Source organism: Erinaceus europaeus, chromosome 4 (genome assembly GCF_950295315.1).
Source record: "Erinaceus europaeus chromosome 4, mEriEur2.1, whole genome shotgun sequence".
NCBI classification, from domain to species: domain Eukaryota; kingdom Metazoa; phylum Chordata; class Mammalia; order Eulipotyphla; family Erinaceidae; genus Erinaceus; species Erinaceus europaeus.
This window is the reverse complement of record NC_080165.1, coordinates 47,886,003-47,911,334: the sequence shown is the minus strand read 5'-3', so window position 1 is coordinate 47,911,334 and position 25,332 is coordinate 47,886,003. Positions and strand designations below refer to the sequence as shown.

The following is a 25,332-nucleotide window of genomic DNA, read 5'->3' as shown; positions in this document are numbered from 1 at the left end:
GTATTTTTGCTAAGATGGAACTAGAGTGTCTTAGTACCACACCCCACACTTCCTGCTCCCTTCATTTCATTTTTATGATAAGGGTGTGTGAGGTGGGGAGGAGGCATGGAGGGATTGGTTGGCTGCACAAATATAATCCGGGAAGGGAAGTTGCAACCTAAATGTTTTGTTTGGGAAGACATTTATGCTACTAGATATTTAAACAAGAGATAATGATAGTCAATTTCAATTTTGTAGCAAGGTGGCTATCTAGCAAGAATATTTTCTCTTTTGCTAAGACCCTGTTGCTTTGCTTTGTGAAGATGGGATTTTTCTTTTTAATTTGAAGACTTAATTTATTTTAGTAGTGGGAAGGAAAGGGAAAGAACCAGAGAATCACTCTAGCACATGGGATACTGAGGATTGCACTTTAACCTCAAGCCTCGTAGTTCAGTACTTTATCCATTATACCACCTCCCAGGCCATGATACAATCTTTTAAAGAATACAATTCTCATAAAATGTCTTGATAGATACGTCCCACTCAAAGCCCAATCTATATCACCATTGTGTAGGTTTTTTAATATTTATTTATTCCCTTTTGTTGCTCTTGTTTTTGTTGTAGTTATTATTGTTATTGATGTCATCATGGTTGGACAGGACAGAGAGAAATGGAGAGAGGAGGGGAAGACAGAGAAGGGGAGAGAAAGATAGACACCTGCAGACCTGCTTCACTGCTTGTGAAGCGACTCCAACCGGGATCCATAAGATGGTCCTTGGTGCTTTGTGCCACCGGCACTTAACCTGCTGCACTAGTGCCCGACTCCCACCACTGTGTAGTTTTTCTTGAGTGTGTTTAGGTGGGATGAGTGGGTGGTCATCCTTGCCTAGGTTGTGCTCGCTTTTGACGTTCAAGCCCTATAGGTTTCGCTTTGTCTTCTTCAGGGATGATATCATCCTGGTTTACCTTTGGATTCTCTTTGGCTAGCAAAACATTTAGTGTGTCTCTAATATGTGTATGTTTTGGTAAATGCAAATAAATTCTGGAAGTGGCCAAAATGAAGTGTAAGGAAATCTTGCTAGAGGAATCACTGTGCTTGAGAAACATACTTTTACTACCCTCTTCTCCTCCTCCCCCTTTTTTCTAATTACCACCATAGTTGTCACAGGGGCTCAGTGCCTACATGACAAATTCACCACTCCCAGTGACCAGCTGGCATGCCTGCCTGCCTGCCTTCCTCCTTCCCTCCTCCTTCCTTCCCTGCCTTCCTCCCTCCCTTCTAGGATGAGGAGAAATTGAAGGGGAGGGAGAGAAACACCTGAAGCCCTGCAGGTAGGGATTGGGGGGTTGAACCCTCGTCCTTGTGTGTGTGCTTATCCAGGTGCCCCCCTGGCTGGGTAAGAAACATATTCCTGCTGTGGCCAGTGGCGCAATGGATAACGCATCTGACTATGGATCAGAAACATATTCCTATATAATGTCTAGATGTTTTACAGTTTTTAACACATTGAACATGTAGAGTGACTTAGGTCCTTTTATTTTATTTTATTTTTTGGTTTATTTATTAATGGGGAGGAGGGATTAATGGTTATAAGGGTATGGATTTTTTTTTTTTTTAAACACCAGAAAACTGCTCAGCTCTGGTTTATGGTGGTGCAGGGGATTAAACCTGGGAATTTAGAGGCATAAGAGTCTCCTTGCGTAACCATATGCTGTCTACCCCTGCCCTAAGATTATGGAATTTCCATCTGCTAGGTTTAATTAGTGATTCCCAGAGAAGGGGAATTTTTTCTTAAAGGTCGTATTGCTCTTTCTATATAGTAACTTAAAGTGTACTGCAGTTTTCTGGTGTCCTTAAATATTCACTGCTTGGGAGGTAGCTTTAATATGAGCTTCAGGTGAGCTTGTCCTGTTCAGCTATGGGGAATCTCAGGCTCTGAGAGGACAGACACTGTTAGTCTACAGGATAAGACTATATTTAGATGTCTGGAATGAATTAGGGATGAAAATGTGTCATGATCTTTTCCATCCAGTGAAAACCCCAGAAGGAATCCTCTTGTGGGAGTCTGGGCTGTTATTAGAAGAGAAGGCTTTGTTAGATACGGCTTTTTCTTTTTCTTTTTTTTTAAACTTTTTTTTTTCCCCTCCAGGGTTATTGCTGGGCTCAGTGCCTGTGCCATGAATCCACCGCTCCTGGAGGCCATTTTTTCCCCATTTTGTTGCCCTTGTTGTTGTAGCCTCGTTGTGGTTATTATTATTGCCATTGTTGATGTTGTTCGTTGTTGAATAGGACAGAGAGAAATGGAGAGAGGAGGGGAAGACGGGGGGGGGGGCGTAGAGAAAGATAGACACCACCTGTGAAGCGACTCCCCTGCAGGTGGGGAGCCGGGGGTTCGAACCAGGATCCTTAAGCGGTCCCTGTGCTTTGTGCCACATGCGCTTAACCCACTGCGCCACCGCCCGACCCCACGGCTTTTTCTTATTAGGGGAATTAATGGTTTACAGTTGACAGTAAAATGCAGTTTTGTACATGGGTAACATTTCCCAGTTTTCCACATAACAATTTACCCCCCTCTAAATCCTCCTCTGCCATCATGTTCTAGGACTTGAACCTTTTTCCTCACCCCAGAGTCTTTTACTTTGGTACAATACACCAACTCCAGTCCAAGTTCTGCTTAGTGTTTTCCCTTATGATCTTGTTTTTTCAGCCTCTGTCTGTGAGTGAGATCACTCTGTATTCATCCACATGAAAATAGGGATTTTAGGGTGAAGAGAAGCTAGGAAGTCTATTTTAGGTATGTTCCTAGGGGCCCACAGCTTTGGTAATTTTTGCTGGAGCTTGATCGTTAACATGGTAGTGGGCTAAAAATATTGTCTGGGGAGATGGTGTCAGAGTTGAGAATACAACTAGAAAGCTGTATTAGGGCAGAGAATAGTTCCCAAGTTTGAAGAAAATATATGAATACAATATATTATGTTTACCCCATCGAACTGACCCAGGGTCTATATATATTCATATTAAGCACAGGGAAGGGCCTATATAACCTCTGAGTCCCAGTCAGTTTGTGTTTGCATTCATGGTCACAGCTGGGAACATGCTAGGCTGTACTCATTTTAGGACCAGAGTAGGGTGACCCAGCCTCCCTTCAGAGAGTGGGGCAGTCCTTGCCATTGCTAGTTGATAGAGAGGGTCCAGTCCTGAAGAAGCCCACAAGACAGCTTACCCTGATGTTCCTGATGGAAGTGAATAGTGATGATGGAGAGAGGGCTATTAGAGGTATAGGCCTATTGAATCTATGAGGGAATCAAAGGATTCCCTGACTAGGCACTAGGTGATGGAGTGGCCTGGCAGTAACCAAAAAGCCCATCATTGAGGGAGCCAGTCTCTTGCCCTTTTCCAGCTTTTGTAGTCCTTGTCTTCACCTGGTAAGCATGGGCTTTCTCCCAGTTGTTAAAAGCATTGAGTGTCGTTTGTTGTATTCAAACCGGTGTTAGCTTTTTGAGGTTTGGCATCAAGTTCATCCTGTGAAGTGCAAGCACCGGCATAAGGATCCCAGGTCGGAACAAAGGGCCTCTCTTCTCTACATCAGTGCCCAAACTATTGTAGTTCTCCTCCCCCTCCTTTTCTGATGTTCTCTAAGGTGAATGATTGGGCTTCAGACCTATTTTCTGTCATAAAAGGAAGTTGCAGGGAGGGACTGGAAAGGAATGGCAAAAACCAGAGCTCCATCACAGGCAGTGAAGCAGGTCTGCAGGTGTCTTATCTTTCTCTCCTCCTCTCTTGTCTTCCCCTCCTCTCTCCATTTCTCTCTGTCCTATCCAACAATGACAACAACAATAATAACTACAACAGTAACAAACAACAAGGGCAACAAAAGGGAATAAGTAAATTAAATAAATAAAAATAAAAAAAAAACAGAGCTCCAGATCACCCTCTGGTGTGGCCTACTTCATATTTCGCATTGTTGTGCTAAGAGTGGATCAGGTTGCTCTTAGTGAAACCTAGCTCTTCTTGTTATTCCTGTGTTACTCCTGTTTTTATCCGGTTCTTGTGGTCACTTCTTTCAGCTCAGTTATAATACGGAAATGAGGAAAAGAGAGATAGTCTCAGTTTTCTGAGTTTGATCTTTCCCATTCAGTCGTTGCTTTACTCTTCTCTGGAAAATTTTCATTGATGACTAATTGTATTGAGTAGATATTTTATGACCTCTAGCTAGTTGGTATCTTTGTGTTCCTAGAACTAAAGGATGATAGAAAGCTAGGACAGAAAGGACTTAACATGCTTGTTGGTATCAACAACCCCAAGTGCATCTAACTTTTTACCTGCATTACTAAATTGTATAATATTATCTGCTTTTAAATTCATGTTAACATAAGGGGGGGACAATAATTGGAGGGAGTGGTGAATCCTGTAAATTAGACTGTTCTTCTCAGCACCATATGAAATGTTCATTTTAAGAAAATATGAGGTGAAATCTGGGGTATCTGAATATGAGAACGAAGAAGAATAAATTTGAGGAAGAGACCGGTTGAAATACGTGGAAAGTGAATTACTGTGGTTTTACAAACCAACAGGCTTCACAGGGTCAGGATCTTGGGATCTTTTCTGAGAGTATGGTTTCTATAGCTGCTGTCTCAGAGTATTTTGGATATTCGGGGTTGGAAGCTTGAGGTATCCAGCTGGAAATGTTCCCATACCAGTTTAATTTACAAATTGCTAGAGATGCAGCCTTTGTGATCCTTCCCAAGGCTGATGTATGGCTGAGAGTGTGATGTTTGGCTGCACATTGATACAGTTAAAGATGGATACCTCCTTGATCAAAGGGAGATCTTGGAGGCATGTTTAGGGTGGTGAAATTGAAGAGCCTCATTATAAAGAGAGTGGTTATGTACAAACCTCCCACCATACTCCACCCTGCCCCACCCCCATTGCCTGCCACCCAGGCCAGAACACGCTTCTAATTTGTTGGCAAGGCATTCTGCTGGAAGTCAGCTGTGAGGAAGCATGTAGTCACTTAGCTTCTGTTTCTGAGTTAATCAGTGGATTGCAAAGGAAAGTTGTGATCCCACCCTGTTGGGACTATGTGTAAGCTTGATAGAGCTTAGGGAGAACTCCTCCATCCTTGGATGGAGGTCTGAGAAGATACCCTCTTGGTTAGTCTCTCTCAACCAAGGTGAGCAAAAGGGGAGAAACTCAGACTTAGTTCTTTCCTTCTTGACTCTCAGGCCCACAGAAACCCCAGTACTTCTCCCCATTAACTGCAGGCCACATGGCCGCCCACTTTAAGATTCACTTACTCAAAGTCACCTTACCTTCTGATCACAGAAGAACACACCTTATCACACACTCCATCATACACCTCAGACCCCAGACAAGATAAATTCCAAACTGTATTGCCTTTTGATATCCATCTTCTCTCTGTCTCACCGTACTGGTTTAACCCCTATGCTTCTCTCAAATACCTTTGGATAATTAAGTTGCTTGCATCATGGAGAATAACTGTCTTGTATCTCATCAATTCCTGTCATACTAGCCCCCTGCCATAAGGGCAAGCTGATCTTTAAGAAACCTGTAATTTCTGACATATTTCTATAATTTCCTTTGTTTGGTTTTCTATTTAACTTATGTCCACCTGCTAATAAACGAGATCTGAGCACGGTACAAGTCTCCCTGGTGTCTTTACTTCATGTCGTCCCCTGTTGCGAGTGAGAAAGAACCGGTCCATTACCTTTCCCCTGGAGATCAGTCCGCCAGAGACCCCGACACCACCCATGTTTCACTGTCTTATCGGTCCGTGAGTACCCATTCATTGGGGAAACTGATGATCCTTCCTAGCAGACTGAATCCACATGGATCCCAGTCACTTTCAAAGCCAGCAACAAGCAGCTCCTGACAGCTTTCAACCTGATGCTGTTGACTGGCTACGGAAGAAGGGCAAATGCTAGAAGAAGAATCGGTGTGTCTGACCTTTTGGAAAATGCGGTCAGTTTTCTCACTATGTTACCCCCTTCTTCACTGTGACCCCCTGGCAGCATCTTTCCTTGAGTTCTCTGAAGTGACTTACTTTATGGTGATAGTGCATTATAGCTTGAAAGGAACCTCAGAGTACACCTGATAACAGTGCTTCTTCACTCTATTGGAAATGCTTGCTCTTGGGGGCCAAGTGATAGCTTACCTGCTGGAGTACACACATTGCCCTGCCCAGGTTCAATCTCCCTAGTGCCCACCTGCTGAGGTGGGGGGTGTAATAAAAAGGTCTATAATACAGCTCAAAAGTAACCAAAGAACCAGACCTGAGGCCTCATGGAGGGCAGGGAGTTAATGTTTATTTTACATTAATGGGTTACAGGCCGATTCCTACCAAATCTGCACCAGCTTGTACCACAGTACCCAGATTTTTTTTTATGCTTTTTTATTTTTATTTTTTTATTTAAGAAAGGATAAATTAACAAAACCATAGGGTAGGAGGGGTACAACTCCACACAATTCCCACCACCCAATCTCCATATCCCACCCCCTCCCCTGATAGCTTTCCCATTCTCTATCTCTCTGGGAGCATGGACCCAGGGTCATTGTGGTTTGTAGAAGGTGGAAGGTCTGGCTTCTGTAATTGCTTCCCCGCTGAACATGGGCGTTGACTGGTCGGTCCATACTCCCAGTCTGCCTCTCTCTTTCCCTAATAGGGTGGGTCTCTGGGGAAGCGGACCTCTAGGACACATTGGTGGGGTCTTCAGTCCAGGGAAGCCTGGCCAGCATCCTGATGGCATCTGGAACCTGGTGGCTGAAAAGAGAGTTAACATACAAAGAAAGCCAAATTGTTGAGCAATCATGGACCCAAAGCTTGGAATAGTGGAGAGGAAGTGTTAGGGAGGTACTCACTGCAAACTCTAGTGTACTTCTGCTTTCTGGTATATATTTTGCAGTAGTTTATGGATACGTGTGAACATATGCTCTCTCTCACAGAAACTGGTGTATATCTAGGTTTTGGGACTTTGTTAGAAAGTGAACCACCTGAGATGGAATTAGAGTATACTATGAAAGGAAAGGTCTCACCCGAGTAATGAAGCTGAAGGGTTGTCATTCCACACGTGAAGTCTCTGGATACAGTCTGAAGTGAAGCATGTTGAGGTCGCCATTGTTGCGTTGATTAGGTTGTGATCGGCAGATGCAATATTATTTGATATGGACTGGGAGAGGCATACGGGAAAGTGGAGCCTATCCAAGGGTTCCAGGACTGGGGGAAGTAGAGGCTCTATAGTGGAGATGTGAGGTTCCTACTGTCGTTTCCAGAGGATGTGGTCAGAGCTCAAGCCACTAGCAGCTTCTCAGTCCACCATCTTCCAGGAACCCAGTACACAGATTTTATTGGTTTCAAACTGGTCGCAGCTGATTGGTTAGAGTCCAACAGAGTCCATCAAGGCGCCGACAATAAAAGTAAGAGCGGGGTGACTACCATCAGAGCCCACCACTCAGGATATTAGAATGCAGTGGGGGTCCACCAGTATAACCTGTGCATTTTTCATTTCTGACAGACTGCTAGAGGGTGGAGCAGTGCTGCAGGTGTCTGTCTCTCCCTCTTGGGTTGTTGGAAAAGTCATGATGTAGTATTTTTCTGTACAAAAATGCATCATGACCTTTCCACAACTTAATATTTTTCTTGGACCCATACCTTCTATCAAAGAAAAAGGGGAAAAATGGCCCCTAAGGATGTAGAGGCATTAGAAGCAGCAAAACTCAGGGATAACTTTGGTGGTGATTGTGGTGGTAGATTAATAAGCCAGAGCTTAGCTCAAGATACAATAATAATAATAATAATAATAATAATAATGGAAATATCACAAAAACTACTCATGAGGGAAGGACACACTAAAGTTAGGTTTGAGGCTGATGGTTAAAAGAAAAGTTTTTACACTAATTCAAAAGGACATTCATGCACCACCATGCTCAGAGCCCTGTTAGTCACAATAGCCAAGATATCAAGGCAACCTAAATACCCCTCGACAGATGACCGAATAAAGAAGTTATGGGACATATATTCATTGGAGTACTACTTAGCAATTAAAAAGAATGATATAGTGTCCCTCGAGATAAAATGGATAGAACTGGAGATGATTATGCTTAATGAAGGACAACCACCAGATGATTTCACTCATGTGAAATATAGAGAAGTGAAACACATGAGCTTGGGGGTGGGGGGAAGTAGCCAATCCATTTCTAAATCCTTGGGAGAACTGTGGTGGTTATTAGTGGTGGGGTGGGGGTGGGATAGAGACACAACTTCAGTGGTGGAAGTGGTTGTGGAACTGTACCCTTATTATCTTATAAACTTGTAAGTAGAATAAATAAAGTTTTAGAGCTTAGTCACTTTCCAAACTTCTAGTTTATAAATGTTGATTATCTCCTTTGTAATTGGGGGCATATGTGTTGTCTGACTTTCTCTCCTACTCTCCACTTGTTTCCACATTTGCCTCTGTTTGGTTCTGCCCTGTGGGAAAAATGAGTGGAGCCAGATAAAATCAAAGCTTGTTAATACCAGCTAGGGCAGATGTGTGGCTGAGGCCTTCTTTGGAGAATATAAGGTGTCCTGTAGGATATTGACCTTGTGGCTTTGTCATTTCCTGTTTATAATAAGGAAAATGGGCTCAAGTAGTAGGGATTAGTAAAGGGCTTCATTGAATAGGAAGTCTTTCAATCCTTTGGAGTTGCTGAAGAGATGCAGATTTAGTTTAGCTGTTTATCTTGAATCCTGCAAAAGAATTCGGATGTTTTCTGGAACTAAAGGGAGATCAGAAATTTTTGGAGTTTGATCAGAGGAAGGGTTTTCTGTGATTTTCTTCTGCTCTACCACTGGGTAATGGGGGAAGGCTTGAATGACTTTCCTCTTTCCGGTCTTAATGATGGGAGTTTTTGTTACTAGCCCTGCATATGTCCTTTAAAATCCATTGAATTTTTATTTTTTTTCTTTTGCCACACTACAGTGAATACATATATCAGTGTAAGGGACAATAAGCAGGGCTTTGACTTGAAGAGATATAATTGATTACAGGGATTCTCATGATCAGAGTGGCTTTTTCTTGGAGAAACTTTCATTTTGTCATATAATTGAGGTTTAAGTTAGTGATTTACTCTTCCCAGTGACCAGAGAAAGAGGCTCAGCAGGTAAATCACACACCTTACCATGCATGAGACCCTAGGCTCAATACCCGACACCATGATCAGTACCAAGGAAAACTCTGGATTATGGAACAGAGTTTTTTTTTTTTTTTTTGAGCAGTGCTTTGATCTTTTCCCCTTTCTACTCCTCTCTCTCCTCCTATCATTACCAAGACATGTGAACATGTGTGAGACCTTGGATCCATTCTAGGCACCACATTAAAAAAAATTTTTTTTTAGTAAAAATTATTGATATTTTTTAATTTTTATTTATAAAAAGGAAATACTGACAAAACCATAGGATAAGAGGGGTACAACTCCACACAATCCCCACCACCAGAATTCTGTATCCCATCCCCTTTTTCTAAAAGCTTTCCTATTCTTTAACCCTCTGGGAGTATGGACCCAGGGTCATTGTGGGATGCAGAAGGTGGAAGTCTGGCTTCTGTAATTGCTTCCCCGCTAAACATGGGCATTGACAGGTCAGTCCATACTCCCAGCCTGTCTCTCTCTTTCCCTAGTGGGGCAGGGTTCTGGGGAAGCGGGGCTCCAGGACATATTGGTCGGGTCCTCTGCCCAGAGAGGTCTGGTTGGCATCATGGTAGCATCTGGAACTTTGTGGCTGAAAAGAGAGTTAACATATAACGCCAAACAAATTCCTGACCAATCATGGACCTAAAGGGTGGAATACTGCAGATGACTATTTGGGGGTCTCTGTTTTGAAGGTAGCTGTTAGACCCATTTTAGTTGTATTCCAAAGGGCCCATGACTATACTGTTTTTTTTGTTGTTTTTTTTTCTTCTTTTTTTCTGAGCCTGGCATCTGATATGCAGATGGACCCAAGTTATTGTCTGGGGAGATGATGTCATGGCTTGAAAAAGGGCTAGGAAGCTGCATCAGGGAAGAGCGTAGCTCCCAAATATGGGAAAGGTGTATAAATACTATTGACTGTAAACCAGATCAAATCGGTATGTTTTTCTATGGGTTCTTTTGGGCTATACCTACTTATGATGATACATATTCCCTGTTATGACAACCCAGTTAGTCATTGGGGGCCGGCCATAGATGTGACCTAGGACTGGTAGATTCATATCTGCATATTCAAACTGGCACTGCCAGGTACTCATAGGCTAAGAGAGATGATTACAAAGTTACAAAGAGCGAGAATGAGGTAGAATATGTGAGTTGAAAGGTGTGAGTCATCTTTTCTTCCACCATTGCTTCTCTGGTTGATCTAGTTTGAAAGGTTATTTTGATTATTTGATGCCTTGTCTTGAGTCTTCTGACCACGTATGGATTGGTGTGGTTTCCTCATTTTAATTTGTTTTTTATTTTTTTATTTTATTTTCTTGCCACTGGTGTGTTTCCTATGTTTACCAGTGACATAGAGCCTGAGAAGAGAGTTCTTGTTTTCCAGTGCAAGAATGTATTATTACTCCAGAATCACACAGCACAAATAGGAAAAAGGAGGATAATTGCTTTTCTTGTATTCATTAGCTGTTAGCAGATTCTTTAATTATGATCACTTTTTCTCATCTGTAGGCAATTGTCATAAAAACCTAGACTTTCTTTATGAACATTCAAGAAGAGATAATTTGTAAATTGTAGTGAATTCTTTTACTATTAAAGAACAGACTTCACTCAGCATTTTGGTTAGTGATAACGTAAGTACCAGCCTGTACTTTGAGAATTACACATGGCTATGATTCTTCTAAGTAATTTTTTTTTCTTTTTCTTTTCTTCTTTTTCTTTTTTTGATATTTATTTCCTTTTGTTGACCTTGTTGTTTTATTGTTGTAGCTATTATTGTTGTTGTTATTGATGTCATTGTTGGACAGGACAGAGAATGGTAGAGAGAGGGAGAGAAAGACAGACACTTGCAGACCTGCTTCACCGCCTGTAAAGCGACTCCCCTACAGGTGGGGAGCCGGGGGCTCGAACGGGATCCTTATGCCGGTCCTTGCGCTTTGTGCCATGTGTGCTTAACCCGCTGTGCTACCACCTGGCTCCCTCTAAGTAAATTTCTACCCGTGCCCCCAAATGAGTTCTGTGGCCTTTTAATGAAGAAAACCTATTAGAAACATGGTATATTACTTTTTCATTGCCTCTTATCTTTTCTAGATGAATCATTTGGAGAAGAAGGTCATATTTCAGGAATTACTCCTGGGAATTTGAACTTAAGGCATAATTTTAGTATGTAAAAATGGTGAATTGCAAGTGTCTATTTTCCATACAGAGAACTTGTAATTGAGTTGATGGAGTGAAAAAAGGTATTGATAACAGTATTTATGTTACCACTTTCTTTAAACAGTTGCTCATTTCTTTGCTGGCATCAAATTCAGGCACAGGTTCTTAGAAATTTATGTCCCTGAAATTCAGTTTTTATTTTGGGCAATTTCAGAGATGGCATCTGAAGACTTTATACTGCCATCTATTGGTGCATGCTGACTACTTCATTTGATTTCCAATGGGCAAGAAATTGTACAAGATTTCTTTTCTATTTGTCACCTTCTAAATAAAACAGATCCTCTGAGAGGAAGAACAGGAAGAACTGAAGCCAGCTCCTGATGACAGTTCACTACTAGTTGGTGTTTTAAAATAATGCTTCCTTTGTTTTTTTTTTTTTTGTTTTTTTTATTATTATTTTTTAAATACCTGAACACACGGGATATTTCTGCTGAGTGGCCTCCCAAGCATAGCTTTCTATTCTCTTTATTTTTGACAGAGAGGAAAAAGACCACAACACTGCTCTACCATCCAGGGAACACTCCATGCATGTTGTTGTTGGCCTAACCCAGGGTCTCCTCAGACATGGAGCAGCCAGTGTGTACTCTACTGGGTCACCTGTCACCTGACCCTATAGAGTTTAGAATCTTAGCCATAGGGCAAACATCAAACATTTTTATGGTGGGAAGTTTCTACACGATTGATTTAGCAGTTATGCTCCTGGATTATTCCATTTGAGGGAGAGTGGAGAACAAACTTGTAAGCACAAAGACATTGCTCCACACACAGCCTGCGATGTTGTCCTTATTGTCCTGCATGTGATGCCAGGGGTCAAACCCAGGGCCTCACAGACGAGATAGGTGCTCTACCACTAGGCGACCTGACCTCTCTGAGCCTGACTTTTGTTTTTTAATAAACTGTGCAGCCTTGTAGTATATAATTTCTCTGTATGTGTGTTTCATTTTTTTAATTGTCTTTATTTCATTTGTTGGATAGAGACAGCCAGAAATCAAGAGGGAAAGGGGTGATAGGGAGAGACAGAGAGACACCAGCAGCATTGCTTGGCTACTCGCAAAGCTTTCCCCCTTCAGGTGGGGACCAGGGACTCGAACCCGGATCCTTGCACAATAACATGTGTGCTCAACCAGGTGCACCACCACCTGGTCCCCTAGTATACAATTTCTTTACATATTTTTCTTTTTTTCTTAAAAGAATAAAACATAATTCTTATCTCTCAGTTACCTTCCCTTCCCAGCTGTCATCTTTGCCAGAATTTGAAGAGATTTCTGGCAGTTTGCAATTGGCTATTGAGCAACCTAAAATTGAGAAACTGCTGGGGTTTTTGTTGAAATAATATTCTAAAAGCAAAATTGACACTCCCACCTCCAGAAAATGGAAAGGCAGATTAACAGTTTAACAGGCTCTTGGAGGCTTTTTAAAAGGGAATGTGCTTTAGATAATTTGTTCATACATTGTACCTATAACAGAAGTGTTAGGAATGCCTTTGGCCAGGTTCAGCCTAGATTCTTAAAATATTCAAATTTCATGCATTGTTCTTCTGACTCCTTATCGTCTTTTTAACTTCTGTTTAAAAGATAGTTTTTGCTCAGGACTGCCCTGCTACTGATAATCTCTGTAGAAAAGAACATTTGCAGCATTTAGATCTGGGCTTGCAGTTAGATCTCCGATAAGAAGAGGCTTATGCTGCCTGAGGGTAGCAAAATGGGCTGCTTTCCATAGGTGGTAAACGGTAACACATGTGACTGACAGAACAAAAGAGCGTTGTTGCTGCCGTAATTGTTGATTAATGATGATCCCTCTCAAATTCGACATGGTTGCTTTCTAGAACACAAAAGAAGTCAATGTCAAATATTTCCTTGATCATGACAGTCATGATTTCCTGGCAGTCGTGGTTCTTTGACATTTTAGAATGCTGTCTGAGATTTTAAAAAAATAATAATTGTATAATTTTTAATTAATTGAATCAAAAGCTGTACGGCATATTCTTGAGTGAGATCCTCCTCTTATGGGTTTCATGTGCCCAAGTAATGTTTTACTTGAGTAGAGGCAGCTCACTGCTCATAGCTGGTAAGTACTGCTACTAAAGCTTAATATTCCCTCCCCCCCCTCTGTACTAACTCTTTCTCCTCCATATAAGAAAATAAAGCTCATCTCACTAATGCCTGCTTGCTACAATCTTCTGAGATAATGCAGTTCTCTGTGAGCCGTTGAGAGCCCTTCCAGAGGTCACATTTGGTTTTGCATTGCACCATTCCAAGTGACATTCTTTTTTTTTTTTAATTTTTTAGTATTTATTTTCCCTTTTGTTGCCCTTGTTTTTCATTGTTGTTGTAGTTATTATTATTGTTGTTATTATTTGTACAGGACAGAGAGAAATGTAGAGAAGGGGGGAGGGAAAGATAGACACCTGCAGACCTGCTTCACCACCTCTGAAGGGACTACCTTACAGCTGGGGGCTCGAACCGGGATCCTCACACCAGTCTTCATGCTTGGCATCACATGCGCTACCGCCCAACTCCCAGTGACACTCTTTAATGTAGAAAAGGGAAGACATCCCATCACTGACAAAAGCACACACACACCCCCCACCCCACCCCACCCCTCCCCCATGCCACAGTGGCGTGTTTGCTTCATTTTATTTGCTAGGACAGAGAAAATTAGGGAGATAGAGGAGAGACCCCTGCAGCAATGCATGTGAAACGTTTCCCCTGCCAGCTGGAAACTATGACCTTGAACCTGGCTCCTTGTTCATAGTAACACATGCCACTCTGTAGCCCTTCTCGTTTCCTTTCTTCTTGAATCAGCTTTTTGGTGGATAAAACTTATAAATACAAAGTATTGCCTTGGTGTTTCTCAAGCTGCCTCCCAGTTCTATGGGAAGATAATGTTTTTCCCTAAATGGTTGATTATCCCGTTAGAAGAATTCAGTCTGAAGCAAGCAGAGTATAGATATTAATATATGATTATTTAATAATCAGCTATGAGAAAAATTTTGAAATTGTGCTTTCAATATTTTTGTGTATACTTTGTAAGAGTCCCCTCTTGAGTGTGTATGTCCAAATGTCTAACAACCTATAGTGCTGGGAATCTTTTTTTAAGATTTTATTTATTTATTAATGAGAAAGGTAGGAAGAGAGAGAGAATCAGACATCACTCCGGTACTTATACTACTGAGAATTGATCTGAAGACCTCACGCTTGAGAATCCAGTGTTTTATCTACTGCACCACCTCCTGGATCACGGTGCCGGGAATCTTTAGCTAAGCGTTATAGACATCCTGGGGTTTTATGTTCTAATTTCTTTTTTTTTTTAATTTTTTTATTATTATCTTTATTTATTGGATAGAAACAGTCAGAAATTGAGAGGGTAGGGGAGATGGGGGGGGGAGAGAGAGAGACAGACAGACACCTGTAGCCCTGCTTCACCACTTGCAAAGCTTTCCCCCTGCAGGTGGAGAGCAGGGGCTCAAACCTGGGTCCTTGTGCACTGTAACATGTGCACTCAACCAGGTGTGCCACCACCTGGCCCATATGTTCTAATTTCTTTCTGGGTGCATACAAAAAAAAAAAAAAACTCAACTAAAATCAAGAAATGATAGAGCCAAAGAAGTTATTATTTTTTTAAATTTACTTACACCCTTTTGTTGCCCTTGTTATTTTATTGTTGTAGTTATTGTTGTCATCGTCGTTGGATAGGACAGAGAGAAATGGAGAGAGGAGGGGAAGACAGAGAGGGGGAGAGAAAGATAGACACCTGCAGACTTGCTTCACTGCCTGTGAAGTGACTCCCCTTCAGGTGGGGAGCTGGGGGCTCGAACCAGTATTCTTATGCCGTTCCCTGCGCTTTGCGCCACGTGCGCTTAACCCGCTGTGCTACTGCCCGACTCCCGAGCCAAAGAAATTATAGTAACAGTTACTGATCAAGTTTTATAGATGAGATCAGAGAAGACTGGAAGTTGAAGGTATATTAAGGGTTCTCTTTTTTCACAGAATGTAAAATGAATGACAGGTGCAACTTGCCCTGTTGCATGAGTGAACTTAAAATCTAGCTTCAGTTATACCGCTGTCCTTTTCCTTATATCATTCTGACCAAACAAAGAATAGCTGTCTTGCCCGTAACTTAATTAAGTATTGCAAATATTAAACATCTTGCAGTTGTTAGTGTGTATAATTCATCTGTTCATATATGAAACAAGAAATAAGATCTCTGAACTAATAGAACAAGCGTTCTAGAATGACCATAAGGTGGTCGGTTATTCTACAATGACCAGACTTTTTCCCTGGATCCAGCTTTCCGCCCTTTGCTGCCATTGTGTGAAATACTTCCAACTTGGTAAAATAAACAGTGATGATAACTCTGAGCTGCCGGGCATGAGGGCAGGGACAGCATCTGCTACCAGTGCTTCTCACTGGAGATTTGGTGTGGCTTGGTCTCTGCTTGCCTCTGGGTTCACTTGAGGATGTGTTTATTTTTTCTTTATTATACAGGATGTTTACAGCCATCCTGTGTGGTTGGCCGGCAACTGCACTTGCATTTGAATTTGGTGGGCAGCTTGCCCTGGGTAGGGGTTACCCCCTGCCTGACCCCCTCCCCCCACTCCAAGCACGTGTGTACCCATATGCACACGCACGCACACTCTTGTTCCTTTGAGTAGCTGCCAGGTTTGTAGTGTGTGAGTCTGGGGGTAGAATAGAGTGGGTAATTATTTGGGGATGGAAACAGAGGGGAAGGGAAATTTTTTTTTTTTTTTTTTGAATAGGCCTTTCAGCAAGTTGGCAAAGCTTCAGGCCTGGCTTCCACACCGGCACAAAGAGCACAGCCATGCTGGTCATTTTGCATTTGCCAGACACAACATGTCTTATTTTTTGAATGAACAGACCTTTCCCTTCCAGCCATTCCTTACCCTTTGTTTAGAACTGAGATGTAGTCTAAACAATTGGATTTACCGGCTTCTATCTATATATATTATGTTGGAAAGTTGATAAAATTGATAAAAGATGGCCTTTCTTTGACAGTCCCTCCTTGTTCCTGCTTCCTCTAGCTGGATTGTATCATCCTTGGGTTTATAAATGATCAGAAATCCTGGACTGAAATGGAATTTAATTAACCTAGAAATTGCTGTTGTGCCATATTTAGGGCAGCCCTAGAGACTAAGCGCACAGGTAACAATAAGCTGATTAACTCTATAGAGTGGAGCTCACCCCAGAGGAAATTTGGAGAAACAGTGCCACCCTCTTTGTGGGGCTTCTGGTAGCTGACTGCCCAGGAAGCTTCTAAAAGCCTGATTTGGGGATCACGGGGGGTGGGGGTGTTGAGGGAGGAGAATGTATTCTGGGAGACTATTACCAATTTAAAAAAAAAACTTGGCACAAGACTTTGACAGCTCATCATTGGGATAACTTTACAAGCTTCCTCTTGTGATTTATTTGTTAATTTTCAGAATAATGCTACTATTTATTTGGTGTGTTTATTTGCTCACATATAGGTGTGCTAGACTTTTAAATCTTTTTTTTCTTTTTTTTAAACTTTATTTATTTATTTATTATTGGATAGAGACAGAGAGAAATTGAGGGGAAGGGAAGATAGAGACGGAGAGAGACAGAGAGACACCTGCAGCCCTGCTTCACTACTTGTGAAGATTTCCCCCTGCAGGTGGGGACCGGGGGCTTGAACCTGGGTCCTTGTGCACTGTAGTGTGTGTGCTTAACCAGGTCTGCCACCGCCTGGCCCCTGACTTTTAAATCTTAAGATTAGATTTGAAACATGTTGGAAGATTTACTTGGGTAAAATTTTAAGTGATCAAAACATTCTTTTGGCTCTTGGCTATACCAGTATATGCAAATGTGAAAAGACCTGGGCAAAGACCTGCCCTTTTCTGAGTAGCCTATAGAGTGGAGGAGAAAGAGGAAGAGGATGGACTTTTCTTGCAGGAACACATGCAACTTGACTAAGAAGTCTTTGATAAGTAGCTATCGTGTGTTCTTGGGAGTATCTTCCTGTGTCCTGCAGAGTGTGGCCTGTGGACAGTTGAGCTTCCTGAGGAACAGGATGCAATAACTTTTTTGTGATGTTTGGTTTTCAAGAGTCAAAGTACCACCTTGTTGCTTTTGCCAATGCTGGGCAAGTGAGACAATACATTCTTAAGTGATTAATGTAGCAATGGTAGATGCTGTGATCAAACAGGCAGATGCTTCTTAGAGTCCTTTGAAAATGGCTATAAACTGAATCCCTGTCTGCCTTTGGGTAGACTCACACTGTCACTGTCGTACCCAGTAGCTTTCTTGTGTCACGCCCCCCCCCCCCCCCCCACACACACACACTCTTGTTTGTGAATGGATCCATGCCATCTCACTAGTATCTGTGGATTGTCCCTTTGCTATACTGCATGATCTCTCTCTCTCTCTCTCTCTCTCCCTCCCTCAGAGAGCAATTGAGAGGGGAAGAGGAGATAGGGAGAGAGAAAGATAAGATACCTACAGGCCTATTTTACCTCTTGTGAAGCTTCCCCCTTGTGGGTGGGGAGCAGGGATTTGAACCATGATGGAATTGCCATGTGGTTTTTGGACCCAAGAATTTTTAGAAGGGGAAAGTTAGGTGGCCTCTCCTTTGATGGGCTGTGCCTGGCCTCTCGCTTGGACTGTAGTGTAAGGCGACAGATAACCTTGGCTTGGTTCTTGGGCCTCATTGGTTCTGCCCTTCAGGTTCTGTGGCCCTAGCCAGGTTTCTTCTTTCTTCCCAGTTGGTTCATTAGTGCATGAGAACACTCTTCTTAAAAATACCCCTTCCTGGGAGTCGGGCAGTGGTGCAGCGGGCTAAGCGAAGGTGGCGCAAAGCACAAGGACCAACGTAAGGATCCCGGTTCGAGCCCCTGGCTCCCTACCTGCAAGGGATTTGCTTTACAGGCGGTGAAGCACGTCTGCAGGTGTCTGTCTTTCTCTTCCCCATCTCTCTCCATTTCTCTCTGTCCTATCTAACAACGACAACAACAATAACTACAACAATAAAAACAACTACGGCAACAAAAGGGAATAAATAAATATTTTAAAAAATTAAAAAAAGAAGGAAAAAAAGACCTCTTCCTAATTGTTAGGGGAAGATGACTAGAGGCCTCTGAATTCTAGTTTCATCAGCACCCAGAGAGAAAAGAGAGGGGCGGGGTGGGAGGGGGGAGAAGAAAGGAAGGAAGGATGTTCAGAAGTACTAGGTGTGACTTCGAAAGGAAGAGAAGTCAGGACCATATAAAAAATGAGCAAATATCTATAAATAAAGATAGATATAGAAGTAATGCAGTTTCCAATGGAGGAAATGGGGACACATAACTCTGATGGTGAGGAAGGTGTGGGATTATACCCCTGTTATCTTTTAATTTTTTAAATATCACACAGTGGTTAGTATCCCTCTTTTTTGGGCTTTCTGTTTGAGTTCTTCAGTTCACACATGCGAGGTAAAAGCTAGCAGTGATCTGATTCCAATTCTGTTCCCTCACCCTCACTACCCCAATGTGCTGCAAATAAGGTGTCACCCTTTAAGATGCTTTGTCCATCTATAAATCTTTACATTTCTTCCTCAGTTGGTTTAGGTTTATTTGATCTGTTTAGCTTGGCTTGCTGAAGGGCTTGCTTTAATGGCTTCATTGACATAAGGATGCCTGGAGATTTCCTAGGTTGAAAGGGTCCCTTGATCATTCAATAAAAACACAAACATTCCGGAAGTGATTTATGCTCCAGTTGATATTTTTGTGGTTTTTGTGAGAGACAAACACCTTCTGTATTTTCTGTATTCTGACTTTTGTGTATACAACCAATAGTTGGTGAGGGCTGTCTGGACTAAACTCAAGGCCAAAGGACTGCAAGTCCCACATTATGCTTTTTCTTGAAATTTTTTTATTCTTCTCTGAACCCCAGAAAACCCACCTTTAGTTTCCACTTTTACCCCCTAACATGCAGGCACGCATGCACGCATGCACGCCCTTGCCCCAGGGCCCATGATGTTGGCCCTCCTTAGTTCAAGCTTTATTTCCCCTTTACAGCTATTGGGAGCTGTTCTTTCTGGCAGCCATCTGATGGAAGGAGTGGGTAAAGAAAATGCTGCTGCCACGGGAGGCCTCGCTTATTAGGGATAGACTGAGTCTAGTATTTGGTAGGTGTTTGATCTGGCCTGCCTTCTCTACAGAAGATCTGCTCCACCTGCCAACATCCTTAGGTGCAGACTTCCTGGTTCTTCAGTACATCCCAGCTCATTCACACCCTCTATCCCCTTCTCTACCAGTTTAAAACATACGCTTATTTTCTTGTATCCGGTATTCTAGAATGAATCACATATCCTTCAGACGTACCTGTGGCACTGAAAGTGCTTTTACTTCAAGGATCTTGCCTCTGAGAGTATTGTCATTCAATCTCTTATTGTGTGGGGCCACACAAAGCAAAGTCAGCACCTCTGTATTCCTCCCGGGACTCTGTCCAATGTAAAGCCAAACCACCAGCTTGCCCTTTTTGCAAAGCATGGGCCCTTTTTGGCTTCTTTCAAAAAGCAGTTGGTTTTTCTAGTTCTCTAGTTCCCGCTTTCATCTGGGTCTCACAAATACTTAATCACTGATGACCTTGACTTATTCCTCTGGGGGCTAATTTATGTCACTGTCACTTTTAAATCTGTTACTGCCTTATTTTTCATAGTCTCTGAGAAAGTCGCCAGGCAAAAGGTGCTATTTATTTGAACAATAGTGGGTAGAGTTTAGAGGGCTTGAAACTGTAAACTGTCTGTCTTAACTGTGTTCCTCTCTGTTGTCTGCACTTCCTCTGTGTTTGTGTGTTTGTTTTTTATTATGGTTGTGCTGGTTTCCCATAATGTGTGCCATTTATTGTTGCTGATTTCTGAAAAAGCAATAAACACTGAGCCTCCTGTTTGCATGCAACACTGTATTTCTGCAACATTCTTGTAATGTTTAAGAGGGTGAGTTATGTTCATTAAAGTGATGGTGCACACACTGTAAAATTGTCTAATAAAAAAAGCCTCAGGACCAGGATGTAGCGCATACAGCGTTGCATGCCTTGCGTTCAGTGAGGACCTGGAATTCTCCTCATCCTCCCAAGGTAGAAAATAAAGGCATTATAGTGGGAAAAATGAAAGAGATTTTCTCTTAAGAAGAGAAGGTTGTGGGAAAGACTTTATTGGGAGACTAAGGTAGTTCTCTTAGTGTTGGTTTCCTCTGGCCTGGACACTGCAGCTTAGGGCTTTGGGCTATTGGAATGTATTTTTTCTACAGTCTTGCTCTTACCCTTCCACCGAAGCTAGATTCTGCTCATGGTGTAGCTGCAGCCTAGGACCAGCAAGTTGAATACAGGAACTGAGAGTAGACAGTTTGATAGAGTGGTTTCATGTGTGTTGAGTCTAGTAATGATTTTTTTTTATTTTCATGCTTTTATTTAACTATATTATAAAAATAGCCATAGTTTTGCCTGGCTCTTGGGTTCAGTCCCTGGCACCATCATAAACCAGAGCTCAGCAGTGCTCTGGTTAAAATTAATTAACAACCCATGTTTAGCAGGTAGAAAATTTAGGGGGGAGGGTCAGGCTGTAGCGTAGGGGGTTAAGTGCACATGGTGCGAAACTCGAGGACTGGAGTAAGGATCCCGATTCGAGCCCCAGGCTCCCCACCTGAAGGGGAGGTCACTTCACAAGTGGTGAAGCAGGTCTGTAGGTGTCTATCTTTCTGTCCCCCTCTCTGTTGTGCCTTCCTTCTCTCTATTCAGCAGCAATGGCATCAAATAATAATAATAATCACAACAATGATAAAAACAGTGATAACAAGGGCAACAAAAAGGAAAATAAATAAAATTTAAAAATTTTAAAGGGGAAAAATAATCAAACACAAAACTGATTTTTCATTACAGATAGTCTGAGAAGTGACATTCCTACTAGTGTGTCAGTCATATTCTTTGCTCCAATCTTATCCTCTGTGTACCCTCTTCCAGTGGAGAAGACATGGCTTCCCCAACATCCCTCTGTCTTGTCTCATACTCAGGCAACCAGTAGATTACTAAAAGGCTTTGTTCTTTGTAACATGGGGCATAGTAGCATTACTTTATTCCCTTAAAACTTTGACTTTCTATCCACATGTTGCTTATGTGGCTATTCCTGTATTCTGAAGTAACTTTTGATTAGCTGTAATGTTTAGAGATTATTCTTTCCCCCTTTTACAGACTAAAGGTTGTCCATCCAGTGACTAGTAGTCATGCTGTTTCTTTTCGATCAAATTTCAGTTTGTATTGGGAATATGACCTATAGAGGAGTGCTTTTGTTGTGTGTTAGAGGAGGCAAAGAAAAGAGAGACTGATGAGGACACAGGGGCATGTGCAATCTCAAGTGCTGACGTACACAAAGTAGAAAATGGTGGTTGGGGAGATGTCTTGCTGTGGTAGTTTTTTTTTTTTTTTTTTTTAAGTCAAAGATGTTAGGATATTTTGAGCTGTTTAAAACTCAAGTACACTTTAGCAGGACAGACATTACCAGTCCCTTAGAGTGATTGTTTCTAATTTGTCTTCTGACCCGATGCCATAATTTTCCTTTTAAAAATCTTTTTATTTGATACAGGTTGAAAGACAGGGAGTTAGAGAGGGAGAAAAACAGTCGAGACACTTGCAGCACTGCTCCAGTATTCATGAGGCTTCCTCCCTGCTGATGGAAATTGGGGGCTTGAACCTGGGTCTTCACATGTGTTAAAGTATTTTTCTCTACTTCAGTGAACCACGGTTCAGCCCCAAGGTTACCCATTCCCCCCTTCCCCCCCCCCCCCCATATACTGTCTCTTGAATAGCTATGTGAGAAAGCTCAAGAGAAGGTAGGGTTAAAAACAATACATAAACAGGTTCTCACCCCAGAGGTACAGCTTCTTCAAGAAGTCAAAATCTGAAGATTTGAAGATGACAAATAATAAGTTACATATAGGGGTTCAGGTGGTAGTGCAGTGGGTTAACGCACATGGAGTGAAGCATAAGGATCCCGGTTCCATTCCCCAGCTCCCAACAACTGGTGAAGCAGGTCTGTAGTTGTCTGTCTTTCTCCACTCCCCCCATCTTCTCCTCCTGTCTCCATTTCTCTCTGTCCTAGCCAACAACTACAACAACAATAAAACAAGGGCAACAAAAGGGGGAAAAAGAATTAAAAAAAAAAAAACAGGACAAATTTTAAAAAAAAAATGTTACACATAAAAAAAAAAACCTAATGTATCTACTCATAAAGAGGGAAAAATTAACTATTGATCAAGGTATTGCAAAAGAAGTAAAGAACCTATCCTCTAGGCAGAGGGTAACCCATAATTTGGTTGGTGAGGTCTCAGATAGACTAAAGAAATGTATTTTGTCTGCATTATATAAACTTTTACTTAGTGTAGTGAACTTCTGTGATAGAAATTGAAGCCAAAAGAGATTAGAGGTTGAAAGACTAGTTCATCTGGGGAATAACATTGCTTCACAGGCAGAGTATAAGGATAACATGTGTGAAGCAACCTTGTGTATGCGTATGCAGTAGTATATCACATTAAAGTTTAGAAAGCTATTTAAATGTATGTGACAGGATGATCTATACTGTCATCATTACTGTGGGCTAACCCAGAAGTACATAAGCTATTTAAAAAAAATACTACTTACTTATTACTGGATATATATAGAGAGAAATTGAGAGGGGAGGAGAGACCTAGAGAAACTTGCAGCCATGCTTCACTACTTGTGGGGTTAGGAAAGAGGCTTGAACTCTACCACTCTACCCCCCCCCCCCCCCCCACATACACACACACACTCCTTGCCCAATGTGTGTGCTTAACCAGGTGTGCTACTGCCTGGCCCCAAGTACAGAAGCTATTAATCCTATGCCATCAAACATTGGTAGAGGGAGAGAGAATGTGTTTAAACACCCAGGCACACCGTGTTTTATGCACTAGCTTGGCTCCTTGCGCTCGCACGTGTGTGCACACATACACACTTTACATCAATATATAAAGCATAGACCTTTAGCAAAATTTATTGCTCTTTAAAGCAGGCCTGTAGTTTGAGAGTCTTGAGAGATAAAGAACCTTAATTAGAAAGTGTTTGCTTGAAATAGTCTTCTCTCCTCCCCCTCCCTTTTGGCATGATTTTCTTAGTGTATGTAGGATCTATATCTTCTGATCACTGCTTAATTTATTTTTAATTTTCTTTTTGTTTTTACAGGCCTAGGCTGCAAGCACAAAGGAAGTTTGCTCAATCTCAGCCGAATAGTCCCAGCACAACTCCAGTAAAGATAGTGGAGCCATTGCTACCCCCTCCAGCTACTCAAATTTCTGACCTCTCTAAAAGGAAGCCTAAGACAGAAGATTTTCTTACCTTTCTCTGCCTTCGAGGTAAGAATGCTATTAATCAACTTGGACGACATTGCTTAGTTGAAAGAAATAAGGAACAACACTATACACAGGAATTGGTATTAGCTTTGATCTCTGCTTCATAAACCTACAGCTCCCTAGCCAGGTTTTAGGGTAAGTTTACAGTAAGGAAACCTACTGATTGTGAGTTTGAATCCAAATATTTTTTCTTTTCATTTGATTCTCACATTCCTTTCTTTGACTTCTCACTACATAGTTTTCACAGCTTTCAAGTATCCACTTCCAATAGTAGATTAACTGGAGAATCTTAATTCTCGATACTGCCCTTTGTAGGATCTGCCTCATCTCCCCTCCCTCCAAATCATACAGCACTTTGCTGACCTTTTTAAAAATGTATTTGATTTGGTAGGGGAGTTGTGACTGGGTATGAGTTTTTTTCCTTGTGTTTCTTAGTCTATCAATAAGCCACAATGACAGGGCATTCTCTACTTTTCCCCAACATAGGAAAAGCGGTATTTACTTTGTATGTATGGCTAACATATATGTAAACAGAATCAGTTAGCAAAATGTAAGTCAGAGATGAAAGTCTGTAATGAAAGGTGGATTTGGACTTATATCGCCTTTCTTTCAGAATGAACCTGTTGGTGTTGAAGAGAGACAGGCCAAATACTTAAAAAAAAAAGCGTTTGAGCTAAAGTGATCTTAACAAGTAGCATCACTATAGCAAGATGTCTTGGGTAAGGTTATGTAGTTGTGTGTGACTCTATTTTTGTTACTTAGGTCATGACCTTTTAATGCCACTGAAGTTGGATCTAACTTGGAACCAGGATTTTGCAGTTCATTCCCACCCACTTCCCCCCAACCTTTTCTTTTTACCAGAACATCGCTCAGCTCTGGCTTATGGTAGTGCAAGGAATTGAGCCTGGAGAACACAGAGCCTTAGGCATGAAAGTCTTCTTCTTCTCTCCCCCTCCCCCCCTTTTCCTCTAGACACTGGGGCTCAGTTCTAGCACTGTGAATCCACCACTCCTGGCTGCCATTTATTTCCTTTTATTTCTCCCCCCCCCCCATCATTTTATTCGGTAGGACGGAGGGGGCTAAAGAAGAAAGAGAAAGTCAAAAGTTAGACACCTCCAGACTTGCTTCACCACCTGTGAAGTGTCCCCACTGCAGGTAGGGAGTCGGGACTTGAACCTGAATGCCTGTGTATAGTACTGTGTGTGCTTAGCTGAGTGCACCATGGCGCATGCATGTACCGCGCCCCCCCCCAGCCCCAGGCATGAAAATATTTTGCATAACCACTGTGCTATTTCTCCAGCCCTCATTTTTCTTTAGAAAGATCCACTGATCCAGTTCTATTAGCTTCTTAGAAAATTGTCAAGTTGATTATGAAATTTAGTTATGAAAACTTTTACTGTGGAGTGGGTGTGACTCATTTTTAGACAGGAATATCTTTGTGCGGTGTGTACCAGCATGTGCTATTAAACTTTCTGGGGTTTGGGACGATTTGGAGAGGACACTACTTACAGAGATTTGCTCAAGTAAAGTATACGGAAAAGCTTACCAGGTAGCAGCGTTGACATTTAAAGACTTGAGACAG

General features: G+C 41.9%; 1 protein-coding gene across 1 annotated transcript in view; it reads left to right on the top strand.

The window, feature by feature from the left end:
* JARID2 (jumonji and AT-rich interaction domain containing 2) overlaps positions 1–25,332 on the top strand; it is a 278,157-nt gene that overhangs the window by 181,046 nt on the left and 71,779 nt on the right. The window contains exon 4 of the mRNA XM_060189331.1: positions 23,584–23,753. Coding sequence (XP_060045314.1) covers positions 23,584–23,753 — 170 coding nt within the window. The remainder of the gene's footprint in view (positions 1–23,583; positions 23,754–25,332) is intronic.